We start from the raw sequence: 18,466 nt of genomic DNA, 5'->3' as shown, positions 1-18,466 counted from the left end.
GATATAGCGTCTGGAGTCTTAAGGGCTTGAAGGTAAACAAGTGGCCATATAGCTCTGAAGCAACAAAGCCCACATGGAAGAAGCACACCAGGCTGCATGATCATGAGGTGCTGAAGGGATTAGTTATCAGGCATCAAAGAACAAAAAAATCATATCATTGTGTGCTCACCGCCCCAAGATGATCGCTGAAGAAAATGGGTGTATAGCAAATGTGGTGAAGAAAGTGGATGGTGCCTGGCTATCAAAAGATATATCATCTGGGGTCTAAATGGCTTGAAGGTAAACAGCCATCTACCTCAGAAGCAACAAAGCCCACATGGAAGAAGCACACCAGCTTGTGCGATCATGAGGTGTAGAAGGGATCAGGTATCAGGCATCATCAGAACAGAAAATCATATCATTGTGAATAAGGGGGAGTGCGGAGTCAAGACCAAAATCCCATCTGTAGGCAACTGGACATCCCCTTACAGAAGGGTCACGGGGAGGAGATGAGCCAGTCAGGGTGCAGTGCAGCAACGATGAAACATACAACATTACTCTAGTTCCTAAATGTTTCCTCCTCCCCCACCTCCCCTACTATCATGATCCCATTTTTACCTTACAAATCTGGCTAGACCAGAGGATATACCCTGGTACAGATAGGAACTGGAAGCACAGGGCATCCAGGACAGATGATCCCTTCAGGACCTGTGGTAATTTTGGCAATACTGGGAGGGTGAAAGGAGGGTGGGGTGGAAAGGGGCAGCCAATTACAAGGATCTACATATAACTTCCTCCCTGGGGAACAGACAACAGAAAAGTGGGTGAAGGGAGATGTAGGACAGTGTAAGATATGACAAAATAATAATTATAAATTATCAAGGGTTCATGAGGGGGGCAAGCAGATGACATTGTGTGACAGTAACTGGATTAACAATTTCCTAAGGACATGGCAGGGGAGGTTGGGGGAATTAGGGAGCTAAGAACAATAAGTATAAGAAAAATATTCTAAAATTTATGGTGGTGATGATTGCACAAATATTCTCAATAGGAATGAACTATTGAGTTGTATGATACATGGATTATATGTCAATAAAACTATTATTTTAAAGTGTTTCATTCATTAGTATAAAAATGATTTTTTTCTAGAAGAAAAGGCTATGAAGGGAAGGAAGTAAGAGAAGGGGACACACAGGGCATCTTAAAAGAAGGTATCAGATCCCAGAAATAGTCTTCAACCTGGGCAAGAGGGGTCCCTACCCAGGGCACCAAATTTTAGATTAGAGGTTGATGGGTTTTTCTGTGAAGGGTCCGGTTATAAACAATTTAAGATTTGATCTGTCATTTCTTAGTTCTGACGTGCAAAGCAGCCTGTGATATTATGTAAACAAATTGGACATGGCTGGTTTCCATTCAAGTTTTATTTTTAAATACTGGCAGTAGGCTGTATACTTCCTCCATCTTTGCTCAGAGGGTCCCACTGTGATTCTCTCCAGCTGCATCCTCTACATGAGATGAGGAGACTACAGGGCTAGGGCCTCTACCTGTAGCTCACATTCCTCCCCTCTAAACCGTGATCCAGAAACCTAGGATACCCTGGGGAGACAGCTGATGTCCACTGTCAGGGCCCACAGAGATCTCTAGCCTGGTTCAGCTTGAGAGTGGACCACACTCTGGTAGGTACAGACCCAACCCTTGTGGAGGTTATAGGCAAAACATGGATGTAGGGACTAAGATATTCACTGTGTAAGAGAGACAGAGAGATCCTTGATCTGGGAAACAGGGATAAAGAAAGAGAAAGAATTCTGGTACCGATTCTGAGTCTGGGAACCTAAATTCAAATCTGATCTTTTAAATGGTTATGAAGGTGTATTTGCCAAGGTCAAACTATAAATAATGTTTTTAGTAGCTCTTCTAAATATTTAAGCACAAGACATCCATGTTTGCATTTGTCCCCTAGCCCTGGACTCCACAACGGAAGGGGCAGAATTGCCTTAGACCAAAAGATTGCACAAATGAGACCACATTTTCTGGAGCAAAACCATATTCTTATTGTGCTTTAGTAAAGTCATCAGCAGGAGCACAAAGCCAGGCTCAGTTGGAGGCTGAGATGAAGGCAGGGGAAGCTTAGACAGAGTTTCAAGACAATCTGGCGAGGTGAATCCCACGCTCGGCTTCCCGGAGATGGGGTAGGCAGCAAGGTCACGTTACTGATCAGCTATTGGTGAAGCCTAGAAACAAAATAAAATTTCTTATGGTTACCACCAAGAAAATATATTTAAAAACATAAAACAAACAACAGGACAGAGAAAGGAGCCAAAAAGTTTTACCAGTTGAGTTAGTTAGTTTATTGTTCCAACCTGGCTGATAAGCACATGTGGAGTTAATTGAAGGGCGGAGGGAGAAATGACTCCATGAGCCTCGCCTTTCGAGTTCTCGTGTCTCTTGCTTTCTGATGGTTGGACCAGGATGAAGCTGCCTTAGCAGTTCCCTGCTTCAGCTTGCAAGGCTGACTTCCTGCAAGATATTCCCAAGGAGAAGCCGCATGGACCTACCGCGATGCAGCCTTGGGTGCTGGAGCATCATGTGGAGATCCCTGCCAGCACTGAGATGCTTACACACTCCCTGACTCAGCTTTCCTTCTGCAGTCGGCATCATTGTGACTGTTTTGTGAGATGGAGGAGGACTTTGTGGATTGGTTTTGGACATATGGGTTAATGTTGGACTTGCGGGCTTGGGCAGCACTGGGTTGGAATGTTTTCTTGATGTACACTTAACCTTAATGTAAAACTCTCTCTTATACATGAGTTTCTGTGGATTTGTTTCTCTAAAGTACCTAGACTAATACTCCAGCAAAACACAAAGTAGGGCAAAGACTATGACAGGACAAAAACAAACCAATAATTACAATAAATGTAAACTAACTAAATGCTCCAATCAAAAGAGAGAATGGGTAAAAATAAAAATACAATCAATCTGCACACTCTTTACAAGAGACACACCTTAAACCCAAGGACACCAATAGGTTGAAAGTGAAAAGATAGAGAAAAAAAACTATGCAAACAAATAGCAACAATCTTACAAACAGGTAAAGTAAACTTTAAGGCAAAATGTGTTCAGGAATGATTTTTTTAAGCATAAATATGTATCCACCCAACATTGGAATACTGAAATATTTGAAGCAAACACTGATAGAGTTTAAGGGAGAACTAGATATAGAAAAATAGTTACATAACTTCAATATTGAACAGAACTTCTTTAAAAAAATCAACAAAGAAACAGAGGACCTGAATGATGCTATGAACTAACTAGACTTACCAGATAGACATTCCACCTAAAACCAGTACAATATACACTGTACTCCAGAGTACATTGACATTGATCATTCTCCAAGATAGACCTCCCTTTACGTCACAAAGCAAGTCTTGATAAATTTAAAAAGATTGGAATTCTACAAAGTATTTTTTCTGACCACAATGGAATGAAACTAAATGTCAATAACATTTTTTAACCCTGGAAAATATACAATATACGGAAATTAAACAACCCACTATTAAACTACCAATGGGTCAAGAAAGAAGTCAAAAGATAAATCACATTTTTATGGAATCATATGAAAATTAAACTACAAAAGGATGAAAATAACAATGATCACAGCAAAAATAAGTCCCTGGGCTATAGTGGGAGGGGCTCAACAAAGGCTTACTCTGTGTAAGGACTCTGCAAATGGATTTTGGGTTTCCACCATCATCCTTCTGAAAACAAGGTGTTCACAATTTTAACTTTGATGCTCCTTTAGATTTTGGATTTCATTTTTATAATCCTTGGATCACACAAGCTGGTGTACTTCTTCCCTGTCAACTTAGTTGATGCCTCACTAGATGGCTGTTTGCGTTCAGACAAGCTGTTAGGGCCCTGGTCCCTATTCTTCCTAACAGCTGGGCACCCTCTTGTGTCTTCACCACACTTTTCTATAGCACCTCTATCTTCAGTGATCTCTTCTTGAAAGCAAGTATTGAGCAGGGCCATGTCATAAGAATGAATTGTTCTTATATTAGGACTATAAGTGCAAGTTCAAAATCCATTCATACAAGTTTATCTATGGTTTATATATACCCCTAGTTAGCTTTGGAGACATTATTAACAATGGCAGATATAGTTAGGTTAAAATGTAGCACCTTATAATTTGATCTTCATTTTGATCTAATTTAAAGTTGTTTCAGTTTTAAATATTTTCTACTTTCATTTCAACTAATATTTTTCTTGTTTTGGTTTGTCGTTGTTTTTGTCTGTTCCTTGTTGTGGTTTATATGGTTTTCTGTATATGAAATCCAAGATAAGTAAATCTATAGAGACATTAAGTGGATTAATAATTACCTAGTGGCATGGCTGGGGAGGTCAGGGCAAAATAAATAGCTAACAACACTGAGTATGAGAAAGAAGGAAATGCTCTGACATTGAGTGTGAGGATGATTGCCCAGCTCTCCTTAATATGGTTGATGTATACTGGCACAGTGTGATGAGGTGGATGGACGTCGTGGCTACATCAGTGGGCTCAGGCACAGGAACGATTGTGAGGACGGGGCAGCACCGTGCAGTGTTTCATTCCAGCATGCACAGGTTTGCTGTGGGTCAGAGCCAACTCAATGGCACCCAACAAAACAACAACAAAACTTGTATGATAAAAAAATTGTATGATATGAAATATAGATCAACAAAACTATTTTTAAAAAGAATGAGATCGATAAATAAACTAGAAAAAAGTAGAATCATTAAAACCAGAATTTGAGTCTTTTTAAAAAATCAATAAAATTGAGAGATCCTTAGCTAGACTGCTAAAAAGAAGAAAAGAGGCAAATAAATAAAATTTAAAATGAAAGAAGAGATATTACGAAGTGACCCAACAGAAATAAAGAGAATCAAAACAGAATACTATGCACACTGTATGGCAAGAAATTGGATAAACTAGATGAAATGAAAAAATTCTTAAAAGCACACAAATTCTGAACAAAATGCTAACAAAGAGAATTCAACAGCACATTAAAAGAGTCATGACCAAACAGGATTTAGTCCAGAAATGCAGGGATGATTCAACATTAGAAAACCGACTAACATCTGGTAATATCAATAGAACAAAGGAAAAGAATTATAAAATAATCTCTATGGCACATAGAAAGCATTTGAAAAAATTAACACTCATTATTAATGAAAATCCTCAAGAAGATTGAGATAGAAGTCCCTTAATATGATTCAAGGTGTGTACGAAAAGCCAACAAGAAACATTATACTTAAGAGCTTTCCTCTTGAAACTGGGAACTAGACAGGGGTGCCCCCTATCATCACATAAATATTGTATTAGAAATCCTACCCAAAAATAAGACAAGAAAAAAGAGATCATATGTATCCAGATTAGAAAAGAAGTAAATTGATCTGTCCCTATACCCAAAGAAATCTATAGATTCAATGCAATCCTAATCAAAACTCCAAAAGCTTTCTTTACACAAATCGAAAGCCAATCCTCAACATGATACCACATGGCAAGAGGCCCAAAATAACAGAGTAGGAGATGTCACACTTCCTGATTATCAAACACACTTTACAGCTAAAATAATCAAAACACCTTTGTACATGTAGACCAATGGAACAGAATTGAGAATTCAAAAATAAACCCAGGTTTCTATGGTCAATTAATTTTTGACAAGGATGCTAAGTCCATTCAGTGGGTAAAGAAGAGTATCTTCAATAAACGATGCTCAAAAATTGGATTTTCATACCAGAAAAATGAAATAGAAAAATTCACATTATACAGAAATATTAAAAATGGATTAGAGTTGTACATGTATAAATAAAAACCATGAAAGTCTTAGGAAAACAACAGAGACAATGCTGCCAGACCTACTTTTCAATGCTGTAATAACACAAAAAGCAAAGGACAAAATAAATCTATGAGACCTCATGAGAATTAAAAACAGATATTACGTAGTTAGCCTACACTAGCCCAATGTCCCTCTCTCAACAGTGTTTTAAAATTTAACATCAGGAGCTTATCCATGGCGATATTAACAGAAAATCTTTCTGTTCCTGTGAGATGATTGATAAAACTCTCTACCATAAATTAACAAGGAGGGTGTACAGGAGAGGGATAGGTGGGGGAAAAGGGGTGGGTGCAAAAAAAATTAACAAGGAAGTCTCAAAGGGGAGTTAAAGACAGAAAACAGATCGAGGAATGGATTTGGGGCTTGAACTAAATCCTAGCTCCAATTTAAGAACAATTAGTTCTTACATCATGGCCCTGCTCCATACTCGACCTCAGGAAGGGAACCCAGAGGATAGGGGTGCTACAGAAAAATCTAGTGAAGAAATTAGATGGTGCCCGGCTATCAGATAAAATAGTGTCTGGTGTCCCAAAGGCTTTTTTCCAAACAAGCAGTCAACTAAGTCTACATGGAAGAAACACATCAACAACCATTACTCAAGAATTCTAAGTCATATAATGCAAACCTGAAGGAGGGATTAGTATCAGAGCCTGCATTGTGAGATTCTGGTTGGCAGGAGGCTATGGAGGATAGTAGGAGCCCAAGATCTGCAAAGGCAATAAGCCTCCAGTGATTCCCCTCTATCCATAATGGAGGGTGGAAATAAACAGGTTACCAGAAAGTATTGGAGAGATGACTATAAGAGATCAAAGTGATAAACCAGCTCATGTGGAAGTGGAATAAAACTAAGACACTATGAGACTCCGTTACCTTCATAGAGAGCCAAGGCCTTCCTTGACAGCCTGGACAAGAGGGTAGTATCCCTGGCCACAGCCCTTGCCAGTGAAGTCATCCATGTCGATAGACCAGATCATGGCCCCTCCCAGTCTTGAATTCTTTAGAAATTGGACCTGAAGGAAGCACAAATACATATGCACCAAGGGATTAGAGTACGTCATCAAAGGTCCATGATCCAAGTCAACTTGGGATGCAGCAGTAAACTCCTAGGTAGGTTGCACTTAGACATTTTCTGAAGGCATGAGTGAGCTCAGTTTACTCAGAGCTGCTTATGAGAGTCAAAGCAAGCTACCCGCTGTAACCACCTTTTGATCTGGCGTGTAGCACCACCACACCCCCAGTCCTGCATTCATGGGGATGCTGAAAACTCTCCAGGATCAGAGATAAAAATGGGAAATCATGAGCAAGACTGGAGTTGTTAATCACACTGATGCATCCCTCCAGCCCCAAGCCCAAAAGGCAAACACATGTTTCAGAGAGGTCTAAGAACGGTCCATTAGGATTGAAGGGCTTGTCTTCGGGTCATTGACGAGGTAGATAAATACTCTCTCTGGAGGTACTATTGTCTCTTCTGCTCTCCTTTCTTCTTTGACTCCACCTTGTTCTCAAGTTGTAATTTTCCCCAACATCCTTTTTACCTATTCTCTCTCCTGTGCCAGAGGACCTCACAGGTGTGGTTTATTGTCACTACTGGACTTGGGGTACAGGGGTTACTGCATCCTGTTCTAGAGACTAGAGTCCCAAGCTCTTCTTTCCAGTACAGAGTATCAGGGTATTTCGCGGTGCACCCCATTCCCCATCCAACATGCCCAGCGTCTTTGCCTGCATACCTTCGTCTGCACACTCTGCACATCATCATAGGCCACCCACTGATTTCCCTTGACTGCATAGGGAACCTGCTGGTCCGGTAGTCTTGTTACGCTGGCTCCTTGCAAGAATTGGCAGATCTGGAGAAGGGACAGAAAAGAGGTCAGTAATGGACTCTTCTTGAAACTGATTGGGGGATGACTAAGTCAGCTTCTAGGACAGCGGTTCTCAACCTGGGGGTCGGGTCGAATGACCCTTTCACAGGGGTCACCCGATTCATAACAGTCGCAAAATTACAGTGATGAAGTAGCAACGAAAATTATTTTATGGTGGGGGGGCGGGGTTCCCCACAACATGAGGAACTGTATGAAAGGGTTGCGGCCTGAGGAATGTTGAGAACCACTGCTACAGGATTTTGGGCAAAATACCAGAATCTTGATTCCAGGGATCAGACCAGGAAGGAAATGCCCACGGATAATGAACAAAATGAAAGATTCAAGGTGAACCACCAGCAACTGCTTATGCTCAGACTTCATCAGAAGCAGCTTGACTGACAGAATAGATTCTGGAACTGACCGATCAAGCATTGCATTTTCTTCTCATTTGCAAAATGGGAATAATCATCAGAATGTCTCATGACAGCATTGTTGTTGGTGTCAAATGAATGAATATATGTTTAATTAAAAAAACAAACTTTAAATATGGTGAAGTGTCTACAAATGTGAAGTATTATTATGGCCACAACCTTGTACATTTAAAAAATAGTTTTATCCGCATGGAGTACATTATCTTCACTTTAATCCCAATGACCTGTCCCATTCCTAATCTTCCCTCTCCTGGGATGCCTCCTTCCATTGTCAGCTACTTTCTCTTTCTATGAGGATAGGTAAAAGCAACTAAAAGAGCTACCGCTTCAGTGGGGAAAAAATATCATTTCATTATGTAGAAAATTCATTTGGAATTCTTTTAGATTATCTCTACCTGGGCTTGTCTCAAAGAGGGTTGGAAATAGAAAAGTTGAATAATTGAATAATAAATAAAAACTTATCAAATGTTAATGAAGACCTGAAGTCAATAATACTGTTTAACTTTCTGTGAGATGGGGAAGTGGTCTTAGTCAAGCCCTACCAGCAGATTCTGAGCAATGACCTCTCAATCCTAGAACTACCCAAAAGTAGGTCAGCTTCTCTCCCACATTCCTCCGGCTTGCCAGGCACCCTCAGTGTCACTGAGGATGTTTGCGATGACCCACGACCCTTTCTCCTTGCCAACTGAAGTGACGGTGATTATTCCCCCTGCATGGATGAGGAAGTGAAGTACCAAGCAGTCAGATGTCTGGATCACTCAGTGGGGGCTAAGTCACTCAGCCTGGACCCATGGTATGTCCACACCCATGATAAGAGGCCAGGCTGGGTCTCCAAGAGGAAACCAGGAAAGGTCCTTGGGTGTAGGATGATAGCCTTTTCTCTGCCTCATCAAACTCCTACCCTTCCTTCAAAGCCCAGTGCAAATCACTCCTCCTTCATGAATCTTTTCTCATCTCTGAACTCCTATCCCTATGTATCATTCATTGGCCAATATCTTATTTTTAAAGACCTCTATAATTTTATTGAATACAATTATCTTGTATGTAAATTCTTATTTGACTATATTCTAAATTCTTCCACCTTGACAATCAGCCCTTTATTACTTTTCTCTAGCTTTTACCATAAAAAACAAAAAACAAAACTCACTGCCATTGAGTCATTGCTGACTCACAGTGACACCACCCCCCCCCCCCCTGTGGATTTCTGAAACTGTAGAGATCCCAGTCTTTCTCCTGAGAACATCTGGTAGTTTTGAACTCCCAACCATGCAGATGGCATCCCAACCATAACCACTATACCACCAGGGTTCCTTCCTAGTTCTTACAGTCCCTAATATTTTGGGTATGAGAGTATCCCCAAAGCATCTTTTGGTTGAGTAATGTTGGTTGACTCCCAGTGTTCCCTGGGTTGTTTATTTATTTCCTTAGACTCAGGATGTAGTTCAATGAACTGAGTGATTTTGACAACCCTCTTTGTAATGTCAAATCGACTGGCCCACCGGGAATAACCTGACACAAACAGAAGAGGGCCCAGAGAACTTCCCAGTACCTCATAATAGGCCAGGAAACCTGTAGTCTTGGTGATTGGGCCAGCAGCTCCAGGCCCGGAGGCGGGGGCCCCCACAGTGGTTTCTGCAGAGGCCAGTGTGTAGGTGTGTCCATACGTGGGGATGCCCATGACCACTTTCTCTGCTGGCATCCCCTTGTTTATCCAGTACCCCACAGAATATTCCTAGAAAATGAAAATCAATTTAGACATAACGTGTGAGTTTCCGTTCTTAAGCCTCCTCCCAGCCCCCCAGAGATGACTCCATCTTTCCTTATGATTTGTTGAGTGTGGGTAGGTATAGGATTTCATCCACTGCCATCTAGTTGATCCTAACTCATAGTGACCCTATAGGACAAAGTAACACTACTCCATTGGGCTTTTAGACTATAATTCTTAGGGAGCTGGCTGCCTCGTCTTTCTTTTACGGAGCACCTTCTGGGTTTGAACCATCTGCCTCGCAGTTGGCAGCCCAATGCTTACCTCACTGTATTACCAGGGCTCTTTCCACGAGGACCAAGGTGCTTTATTCTAATGAATTAAAGCTCTTGGACACTGAAAGAATACATCAGTTTTTTCTAGGTTATTAAAGAAAATGGAACAGGGGATCACAAAATAAAGCAGCAAAGTGACCTAGAGATGATAAAATCAAGGTCATCATGATGTCTTTCATTCCCTTTTGTGTCAGTTGCCACGGAATTACTACCAGACTCAGCCTGTGAGGGCTCACAAAGACCTTTGACCCAAGAAGGTCAGATCAGAAAGCTTACTTTTGACCTTCGTACTATAAAGGACAATATAATGATCTGCCTCTTGACAGGGCATTGACACCCCAGTAGGAAGGAGTGTGGGAGGCTGATGGGACTTCACCACGTGGAATTTTAGGAAACTTAGCCTATAAATTATCAGATCCACTTCTGGACTAACCAGATCTATTGCTACAATTGTGAAATCTGGGGGAAAAATACACACTTAAAAATTATCACTTTTTTTCCTCCCTCAAATGTAGAAAAATGCAATTATATGCATGTAACAAAACAACAACAGCACAAATTGACAAGGGTGAAATGTTTTGCTGAAACTTTCCATTTCCAACTGTTTTCCCAAACCTTCGATCTGTAAGCGCAATTCTGAGCTGTCCTTGAATCCACTGGACTTTTGTTTCATCGCCTGTGCGTAGGAATCACATTTCCTGCCCACCTAACCACACAGAGTTGTTCTGCAAACCAAATTAAATGGGGGAGATGGATGCACTCTGGAGGGTACCACCTGTGACTGGAGACGCAGAATTCAAGAACGACTTGGATGGGTGGCATGCTGGGTCAGAGACAAAGCTTTGGACATGTCCATTGCCAGGTCTTCTGATATTTGCCAGGCGCCGGTTTCCTGGCATCTAGTTAGAGCACTTCCCTTGTCCTCAGTGGCCACCAACGTCACCTGAGACCCTCTCGGACACCTCCTAGGAACATGGCAGTGCTCTCTCTGACTTTTCCCAGACAGCTGGCATCCCACTGTGCTTTCTCTGGGCAACTCACCACATTGTAGTAGGCGCTCGTCTTGCTGTCTAGCTTCCCCTTTCTCAGAGGGCTGTGGTGGCCAGTGACAAGGGGCTTCTCCCAAGGCCCATGGAAATCAAAGGACAGGAGGTTGATGAAATCTACTTCTCTAAGATTCCAAAAGCAAAAGAAGACGTGCTGTGGTGAGCAGAGGTAAAAACAATGATACCCAACAGGCCGGGATTACTGGTAGAAGACAGAAATCGGTCATGAAGAAGACTTTCCTGGCGGGATGGTGTGGGTTAAGGGCAGTATCCTTCAGGCTCTCCCTCCTCCTCCCACTCCTCAGACACATAGAAGTACATCATTTGCTTGAGCCAGGTGAGTGATGGGGTTGATGGAGGTGATCTTACAGACTTACTTTGCCAGTTTCTCAATCTGATAGCTGTTATCGATCATCTGCCTCCCTGCAGACACTCCTGCAGTCAAGAGAAGCCTCTTTTGTCTGGATTTCACGAGCTCTTTCTGAAAGGCTTCTGCTAACTCCTGTGAAAAACAAAGGGTCAGGTCCCACCAGGCCCTAGAATACAGGATTACGAGTCTTGTCTAAGGAATATAAAGCTTCTTGAACTACATAGATGGAAGAGGTCAACCATTCCTCATTCTCCCCAGATGGGGATGCCGTATATCTGTCTACCTGCCCAGGACCATTTCCTACTGAAGAGGGTAGAGGTAGAAAACTCAGGAGGAGAGAAACAGAAAGCTGTCCCAGCCTCACTGTGTCCAGGAAAGTGAAGATGCCCAAGAAAAGTTAACTGGGGTTTCTTCCAATGTATCTTCTGAACCAAATCCCTCTTCTATAAGGCTGTCTTGGCAACAGGAAATTTGTTCTATGACCCCCCACCTTCATTAATGTGGATGGGTTTGTTTGTTTTGTTATGATATCATTTGGTCATTATATAAGTGGGGCACTATTTTTTAATGAGGGTCCTGGTGGTACAGTGGGTTAAGCATTGGACTGCTAACTGCAAGGTCAGCAGTTCAAGCCCACCAGCTGGCTCTGTGGGTGAAAGATGAAACTGCCTGTTCTTAGAAATATTTACAGGCTCAGAAATCCTATGGTTCTGTTGTACTCTGTCCTACATGTTTGCTGGGTGTACAAATAGACTATATGGCAGTGGGCTTCATGGGGTATTGGGTCTTTTCTCTGCTCTAAACTAAGACCAGGGGCTTCTCCTCATCGGTGGGTCTTCTTGAAGGCAGAGAGTATGTCTTCCCATAAGACCTCAGCTTTTCCCAGCACTGTGGAGTTTGGCTTACATGAATCAGCTCAGTGAAATGAGTGCGGTCTTTCAAATCTGGATAGATCCAGCTTAAGTCCAGTCCATCAAAGTTATGCTTCCTTAGAAATGCAATTACAGAGTCGATAAATTCCAAATGTGATGTAGAAGAATCAACCATGGGGTGGAACCTGGATAGAAACAATACAAGGTGTCTTTGAAAAGAGTAGGCAACAGAATGCTTTTCCCGCCCCACCCCTCGAAACCCTGAAATCATTTTTCCTTTTCCAATATTGTCTCAATATTTGTCTACCTAAACTTTCTCTTTCCTCATTTTGATACAGATGGGGAGAAAAAACAAGTCTCATACTTAGAAACTGATATATCATAAGCTTATAGGAGATTGTTGGACTAGATAAATGATTAGGACATGATGTAAATTAAATTGTCCTCCCACCCTCAAAGTTATACTAAATCCCTGGCCCCTATACCTGTGAGTCTGATCCATTGGAAATACTATGCTTTATTTTTATATTAAGGATGATATACCAGAGTATACCGAGTACTAAAACTAATCAAAAACAAGTTATTAGAACACAGTGTTCTTGTGTTAAGGGAGAACTTGAGTTGAGGTCCAATGTCCATCTGCAACCTTAATTCTTAACATATAGCTATGAGTACATAGTTCTCTTCATATATATATATATATATTCAGGGAAATACACTTAAATGAATGGATAAATGATGTCATTAGTAGAGTGGTCTTATGCCTCAGTATAAAATTTAGCCAACTCCTCCCAAATCCACCATAGAGGTTCCCATCCACTTTATATATATATATTTATATATGTACATGCCTGTATGTAGGCCTCTGTAAATGTCCTTTGTCTCCTGGTTCTTTCCTCTATTTCTTTTTTACTTTACTCTAGTTCCACCATCATGTTCAACCTTCATTCAGGTTTAGTAATTCCTTGCTACTACATTGTCCTTGATTAAGCCCCACTAGACATCCTATGACCTTCTTTCCATTGATTTTAGTTCACTTGTTGTTCCCTTGTCCCTGGGTTGGTTTCTTCTCCCCCCTTCCTTTCTCCCATTTCCCCTTCTCTGGTATCCCCCTGGAACCATTGGTCCCCTTCTTTTTCCGAATTATTTATCCCACCTATCTTATCTAGATAGACATGCAGATACATTAATAAGTGCAAAAGGCAGGCAAAGCCAAATAAAACAACAAAGGAAGTCAAAACCAACAAAGCAATAACAACAACAGCAAAGAACAAACACAAAATAACAATAACAAAAAGAAAGCCACTAACAAAAATGGAAAAACCTATAAATAGTTCAAGGTCTGTTTGCTGGCCTTGATGAGTGTTTTTCAGTCGAGTCTGATGGGGTGCCACACTCCGTCCCCCCAGTCTATTTTTGGTATTCCCGGGGTTTCATCACTCTGCCCCCCCTGCTGCTCTGCTGCCTGCCCGCAGTGCCTCGCTCGAGCCTGATGGGGCCAGACCGTGCACTATTCCGCACTGTGTCTCCAGTGCTGTCCCCCCGCAGTGCCATGGTTTAGTGTGGGACACTGTGCCCTATATTGTTTCCTAATCTTTACAAAACCTTTAAAAGACATCAATGGTTCTTCAGTTAATAAGGTAACAGAAAAGGTGTGCATTGGCATGGTTAAATTCCCAGGACCCAAAATTCTTTAGGGAAGGACCAATGGTTATCATCACTTACAAAAGTGCCTTGCCCTTGATGGAGTTTATATTGACAAATGGAGTTCATCCTTTTTACTTTTATGTTTAAATTCTATTTCCCTCTAAACTTCTTGAAGACTTCTATTAATGGCTATGTTCCCTTGAAGCAAAGGGGACCTGACTGGCTCCTACACCATATCCTCCCTCTGGCCTTCAAGCCACATAGTCATGAGCCAAAGCTTCAAGAGCTAAAGGCTGCTGCTGGCCACGGCCTGTTTTCAAAGAGAAATTAGCCTCTACAGTGCAAAGTCAGACCCTCAAGTGAGTTCTTAAAATTGCAGTTCCCAACAAAAATCATCTGCCTAGAATCCATAAGGCAAATTGTTGAGAGTGCACTGAATTCTGTTCCCCACCCAGCTTTCCCCAGGCTTTTAGTAGCTGGGCATTTGTTCCCTGAAGACACCAGAAAGCCAAGTAATTGCCTGAGCTCAGTGATAAGACTCAGATCAATTTTTTCATCTCAGCCAAGGGAAAATCAATCCCTGCCTAGTTCAGTGTCTCTATGCCAGTGGTGAAAAGCTAGCGATATAAGATTTTTTTCAGGAAAATGAGCAAACAATAGAGATTGTAGTCGTACCTTTTGGAACCGAATTCAGCACCCCCAATGGATAAGAGAATTTTCAGTTTGGGATTCCTGCATTGGAAGAATGAACTGGTTATTTTTATTCATTCACTCATTACTAACTTCCAGGGAAATCTTGAGTTCCTGATGTGAAAACAATATGGAGCCTGGCTTCTTATCAGTTAAGTTTAGTAAAAGGATGGAGCCTTGAAAAGAAGATGAGACCAGGTAGAATGGGGATTATCTCCAGGGAAATACACTTAAATGAATGGATAAATGATGTCGTTAGTAGGGTGGTCTTATGCCCCAGTGTAAAACTTAGCCAACTCCTCCCAAATCCACCATAGAGGCTCCCATCCACTTTCTACTAACTGAGTTTTAATTCTGTTGATCATCTGGTAAAGCACCGCATCATTCTTGTCCTTGATGGTGATCTTGTTGTTACTGATGTCCGCGAATGAGTAGATGAGGTGAGAGCACAGGAAGGGATCAATGTTCTCTGGGGTGAACTTTCCTGGTTCCTGCCGGCTCTGGGACCAGTTGGTAAAGTAACAAACCAGTTTGTAGGCAGAACCTGGAGTAGAGTGAAAACCATCAAAGGCATTCTGGTGCTGTTCCTTTAGACCCAGAGAACCACAGCTTCTCTGTAAGACAGTCATTGTCACCTCTGCTGGCTTAACCATAGCAAGTGAGCACCGTTCAACCTGAGTCCCGAGTGAAGACTCTTGAGCAGTCAGACTCCAGTACAATATAGACTGAGAGACAGTAACAGTATCAAGATTAAATACCACGGAGCACTAAGATTCAATGTGTATGCATGACTGGCTCAGAGAGCATAGATGACCTCTGTGTCACATATACACATACACACAACATTAAGAAAAGTATTTATAGGGGGAGAGAGAAATAGATGAGCAAAATCATAGCTAGAATCATGCATGCACTAGTGACAGTAAGCAAAATCTTAGTAACATAAATAGAGTGGTGTCATAGAGTGATCGGGTTTCTCATTAGAGAAAAACAGAATGAAGCAGAGATAGAAACCAAGCATCATAAACAGGAAGATCCAGTTGTAGAGGCAGGGGTGACTCATAGACTACTTACCTCCCTGAAGCAGCAGCATCAAGACCACTATACCTGCAGGAGATGGAAATAGAGGGAAATATATTGAGTAATACCTGGCTCTTCTGCCCTAGACAATGGCAATGAGAAAGTGGGTGTGCCTGCATACAAGGTGCAGCCTCACTTCCTCTGGGAACTCCAACCATGGTCTGTGGTCTCTTTACAGACCCCCAGACCTTAGGTGCTTTAGAGGATCTCAGTCCTAAGTAGATACATTTTCCAAACTGATACCTCATGCACTCACTCATTTATTTATCCAACAAGTATGTATTAAATCACATGGTCTGTGTACTGTCCCAGGCATCGAGGAAGCTAACGTGCAGCTCGATACCAACCTGTGCTCAAAATGCAAACAGTTTGGTGGGGAGTGGTATACGTATATAGTTAGGGGGACCATATAGTTTACTGCCCATTGGGACACTCTGGAGAGTGAAAATGGAGCATCATTAGTAATTACCCTGGGGAAATAGCTTAAGTCAAGAATGTCTTAGGCCAGTTGAGATGAATGGTCATCTTTGTATTGGTAACTAACTCAAAATGGGGCAAGATGGATTGATATGTGTGGGTCAGTCCTGGTAGAGTTTTAGGCCATGCTCAGCCTCTTTCGCACCGAAGGCCTCTTGTAGAAGGATTGGTAAGAACCTTCGAACCCTAATCCAACCTCCTAAAGAGAAAGAAAGGGATGACCCTTGCCCCAGGGGCATAATTTCTTGATCTGTGCCCCACATCCATAACTGAAGACCTTGTCCAGACTTATTCACATTAAGACATTTTCCAAAAACCAAACATATTGCCACTGTCAATTCTGACTCAAAGCAGAACTGCTCCTGTGGGTTTCCAGGGGTGTAACTCTTTAAGAAAGCAGAAAACCTCATCCTGTCCCCATGGAGCTGCTGGTGGTTTCAAACTGCAGACCTGGGGGTTAATAGCCCAATGCCTAGCCCACGATGCCACCAGAGCTCCTTTAGGGTCTGGAAACAGAGAAAAGGAAAGTTAAAAAAGGGAGAACTGCTGAGACGGATGACTTTTTCCCAGAACACTGGGCTAGGAAACAGGTCTAAGGATCTCTCCAGCTGTTCACATCTGTTTTAGGCAAAGGCAGGGATCTCTGGGTCCCACTGACGGTTAAGTCCTCAGGTACTAACTGAAAGATCAGTGTTTCAAATCCACCCAGAGAACATTGGAAGACAAATCTGGCAATCTACTTCCGAAAGATCGGTCACTGAAAACTCCGGGGAGCACAGTTCTGCTACAATATACTCGAGACTGCCAGGAGTCAGACTCAGCTAAAGAATAACTAGTGTTTTGTTTCGTTTTGTTTTATTTTCAGGCAGGCGCCAAGGTAACAGGAAGCTAGCCCTCTAAGCACCCCTTAAGAGATCAGGGGAAATTCTGATTACCGAATCAGCTTCCAGGACCCTTCCCCAAGTGCTGCCTCCTCGCATGGTTAAACACTCTAACAGGGACACAAAAGGTTCTGGCCACTACCAAGTGGCATGCTCACGGCACGAAGGGATAAGACAAAGTGCAAGAGAAAAGGTCACAATGAAATGGCTTCTTTTTGTCTGTTAACCACATCCTTTTTCTTCTTAGTTAACGTTTCTGGTTCGTCCAGAACCAATCCCATTGCATCGAGTCAATTCTGATTCATGGTGACCCTATAGGACAGCAGAGAACTACCCGATAGTTTCCAAGGCTGTAATACTTACTGAAGCTGACTGGAACATCATTCTGGGCTTAAACCATCTACCTTTTGGTTCACTGCCAATCTCTTTAACCACTAAGCCCCCAGGGCTCCTAGCTCTGTTCTGACAGCATCATCCCTTCCCTGACCCAAATCTCAGCCACGCTGAAAGCCACACCTTTGATCACAATGGTAGAGTTGAAAGGGGGTGGGTGAGTTTGAGAAGATGTTTTATGCAGTAGGCCCTTGGTTGATGAGAAATGTGGGGCTCCCCAAAAGTTCTAAAGGATAGCACAGGTGGGTGTGACTCCCAAGACAATGCTCAGACATGAAGAGAGCTTGGCCTCCGTCCAATATTGAGAGCCAGTCCTTTCTGGTCAAGAGTATCATCTGTAGAAAATGAACTCATCCCAGCTGGCCCGAGAGAGGCTGCTCGCCGCTGCCCGCTCATCCACATAGAAACAATCCTACGGTGTGCCAAAGACAGTCACCCAAACGCGGTAGCTTTTGATAAGGTAAACAGAGCAGGGCTTCTCCACAAAGGAACAAGATTACTTTCTCCCTCCCTCCCTCCTAAAGCCTCCCTCTCCAATTATCAGCTCCATGCTCACCTGCCAAGAGAGACTTCTGGTCCATGATGGTCGCTCTTACAACTCTGTCCTTCTCCTTCTTGGATACACAGATTCTGGGCCTTTTATGCTGTGAGGTTGCGACAGACTGTCCTACGAGAATGAAGCAAGGAGAAACTCACCTAGCTTCCAGTGGTTCCCAGTTCATAGCCTTCTTGAGCAACTTCCTGGCAAGGAAGCCAAGCTTGAGCAATGACAGGGCTTCCCTGTCAGAGATGCTCTGGGGGCAGCTATCAGGGGGCCCTTTCAGC

General features: G+C 42.4%; 1 protein-coding gene across 1 annotated transcript; it reads right to left on the bottom strand.

Moving 5' to 3' along the window:
• Positions 1-6,727: 6,727 nt before the first annotated feature.
• CHI3L2 (chitinase 3 like 2) lies at positions 6,728-18,231 on the bottom strand. The gene is made up of 10 exons (XM_075540305.1): positions 18,198-18,231; positions 15,885-15,917; positions 15,153-15,354; positions 14,796-14,852; positions 12,508-12,658; positions 11,609-11,733; positions 11,227-11,356; positions 9,695-9,877; positions 7,583-7,699; positions 6,728-6,865 (listed from the first exon to the last, which is right to left on the bottom strand). The coding sequence occupies exons 1-10, from the start codon at positions 18,220-18,222 to the stop codon at positions 6,728-6,730; spliced, it is 1,161 nt and encodes a 386-aa protein (XP_075396420.1). The 5' UTR covers positions 18,223-18,231.
• Between the last annotated feature and the right edge of the window lie 235 nt (positions 18,232-18,466).

This window comes from Tenrec ecaudatus, chromosome 1 (assembly GCF_050624435.1).
Source record: "Tenrec ecaudatus isolate mTenEca1 chromosome 1, mTenEca1.hap1, whole genome shotgun sequence".
In the NCBI taxonomy this organism is placed as follows: domain Eukaryota; kingdom Metazoa; phylum Chordata; class Mammalia; order Afrosoricida; family Tenrecidae; genus Tenrec; species Tenrec ecaudatus.
This window is presented reverse-complemented; position numbering and strand designations above follow the sequence as displayed.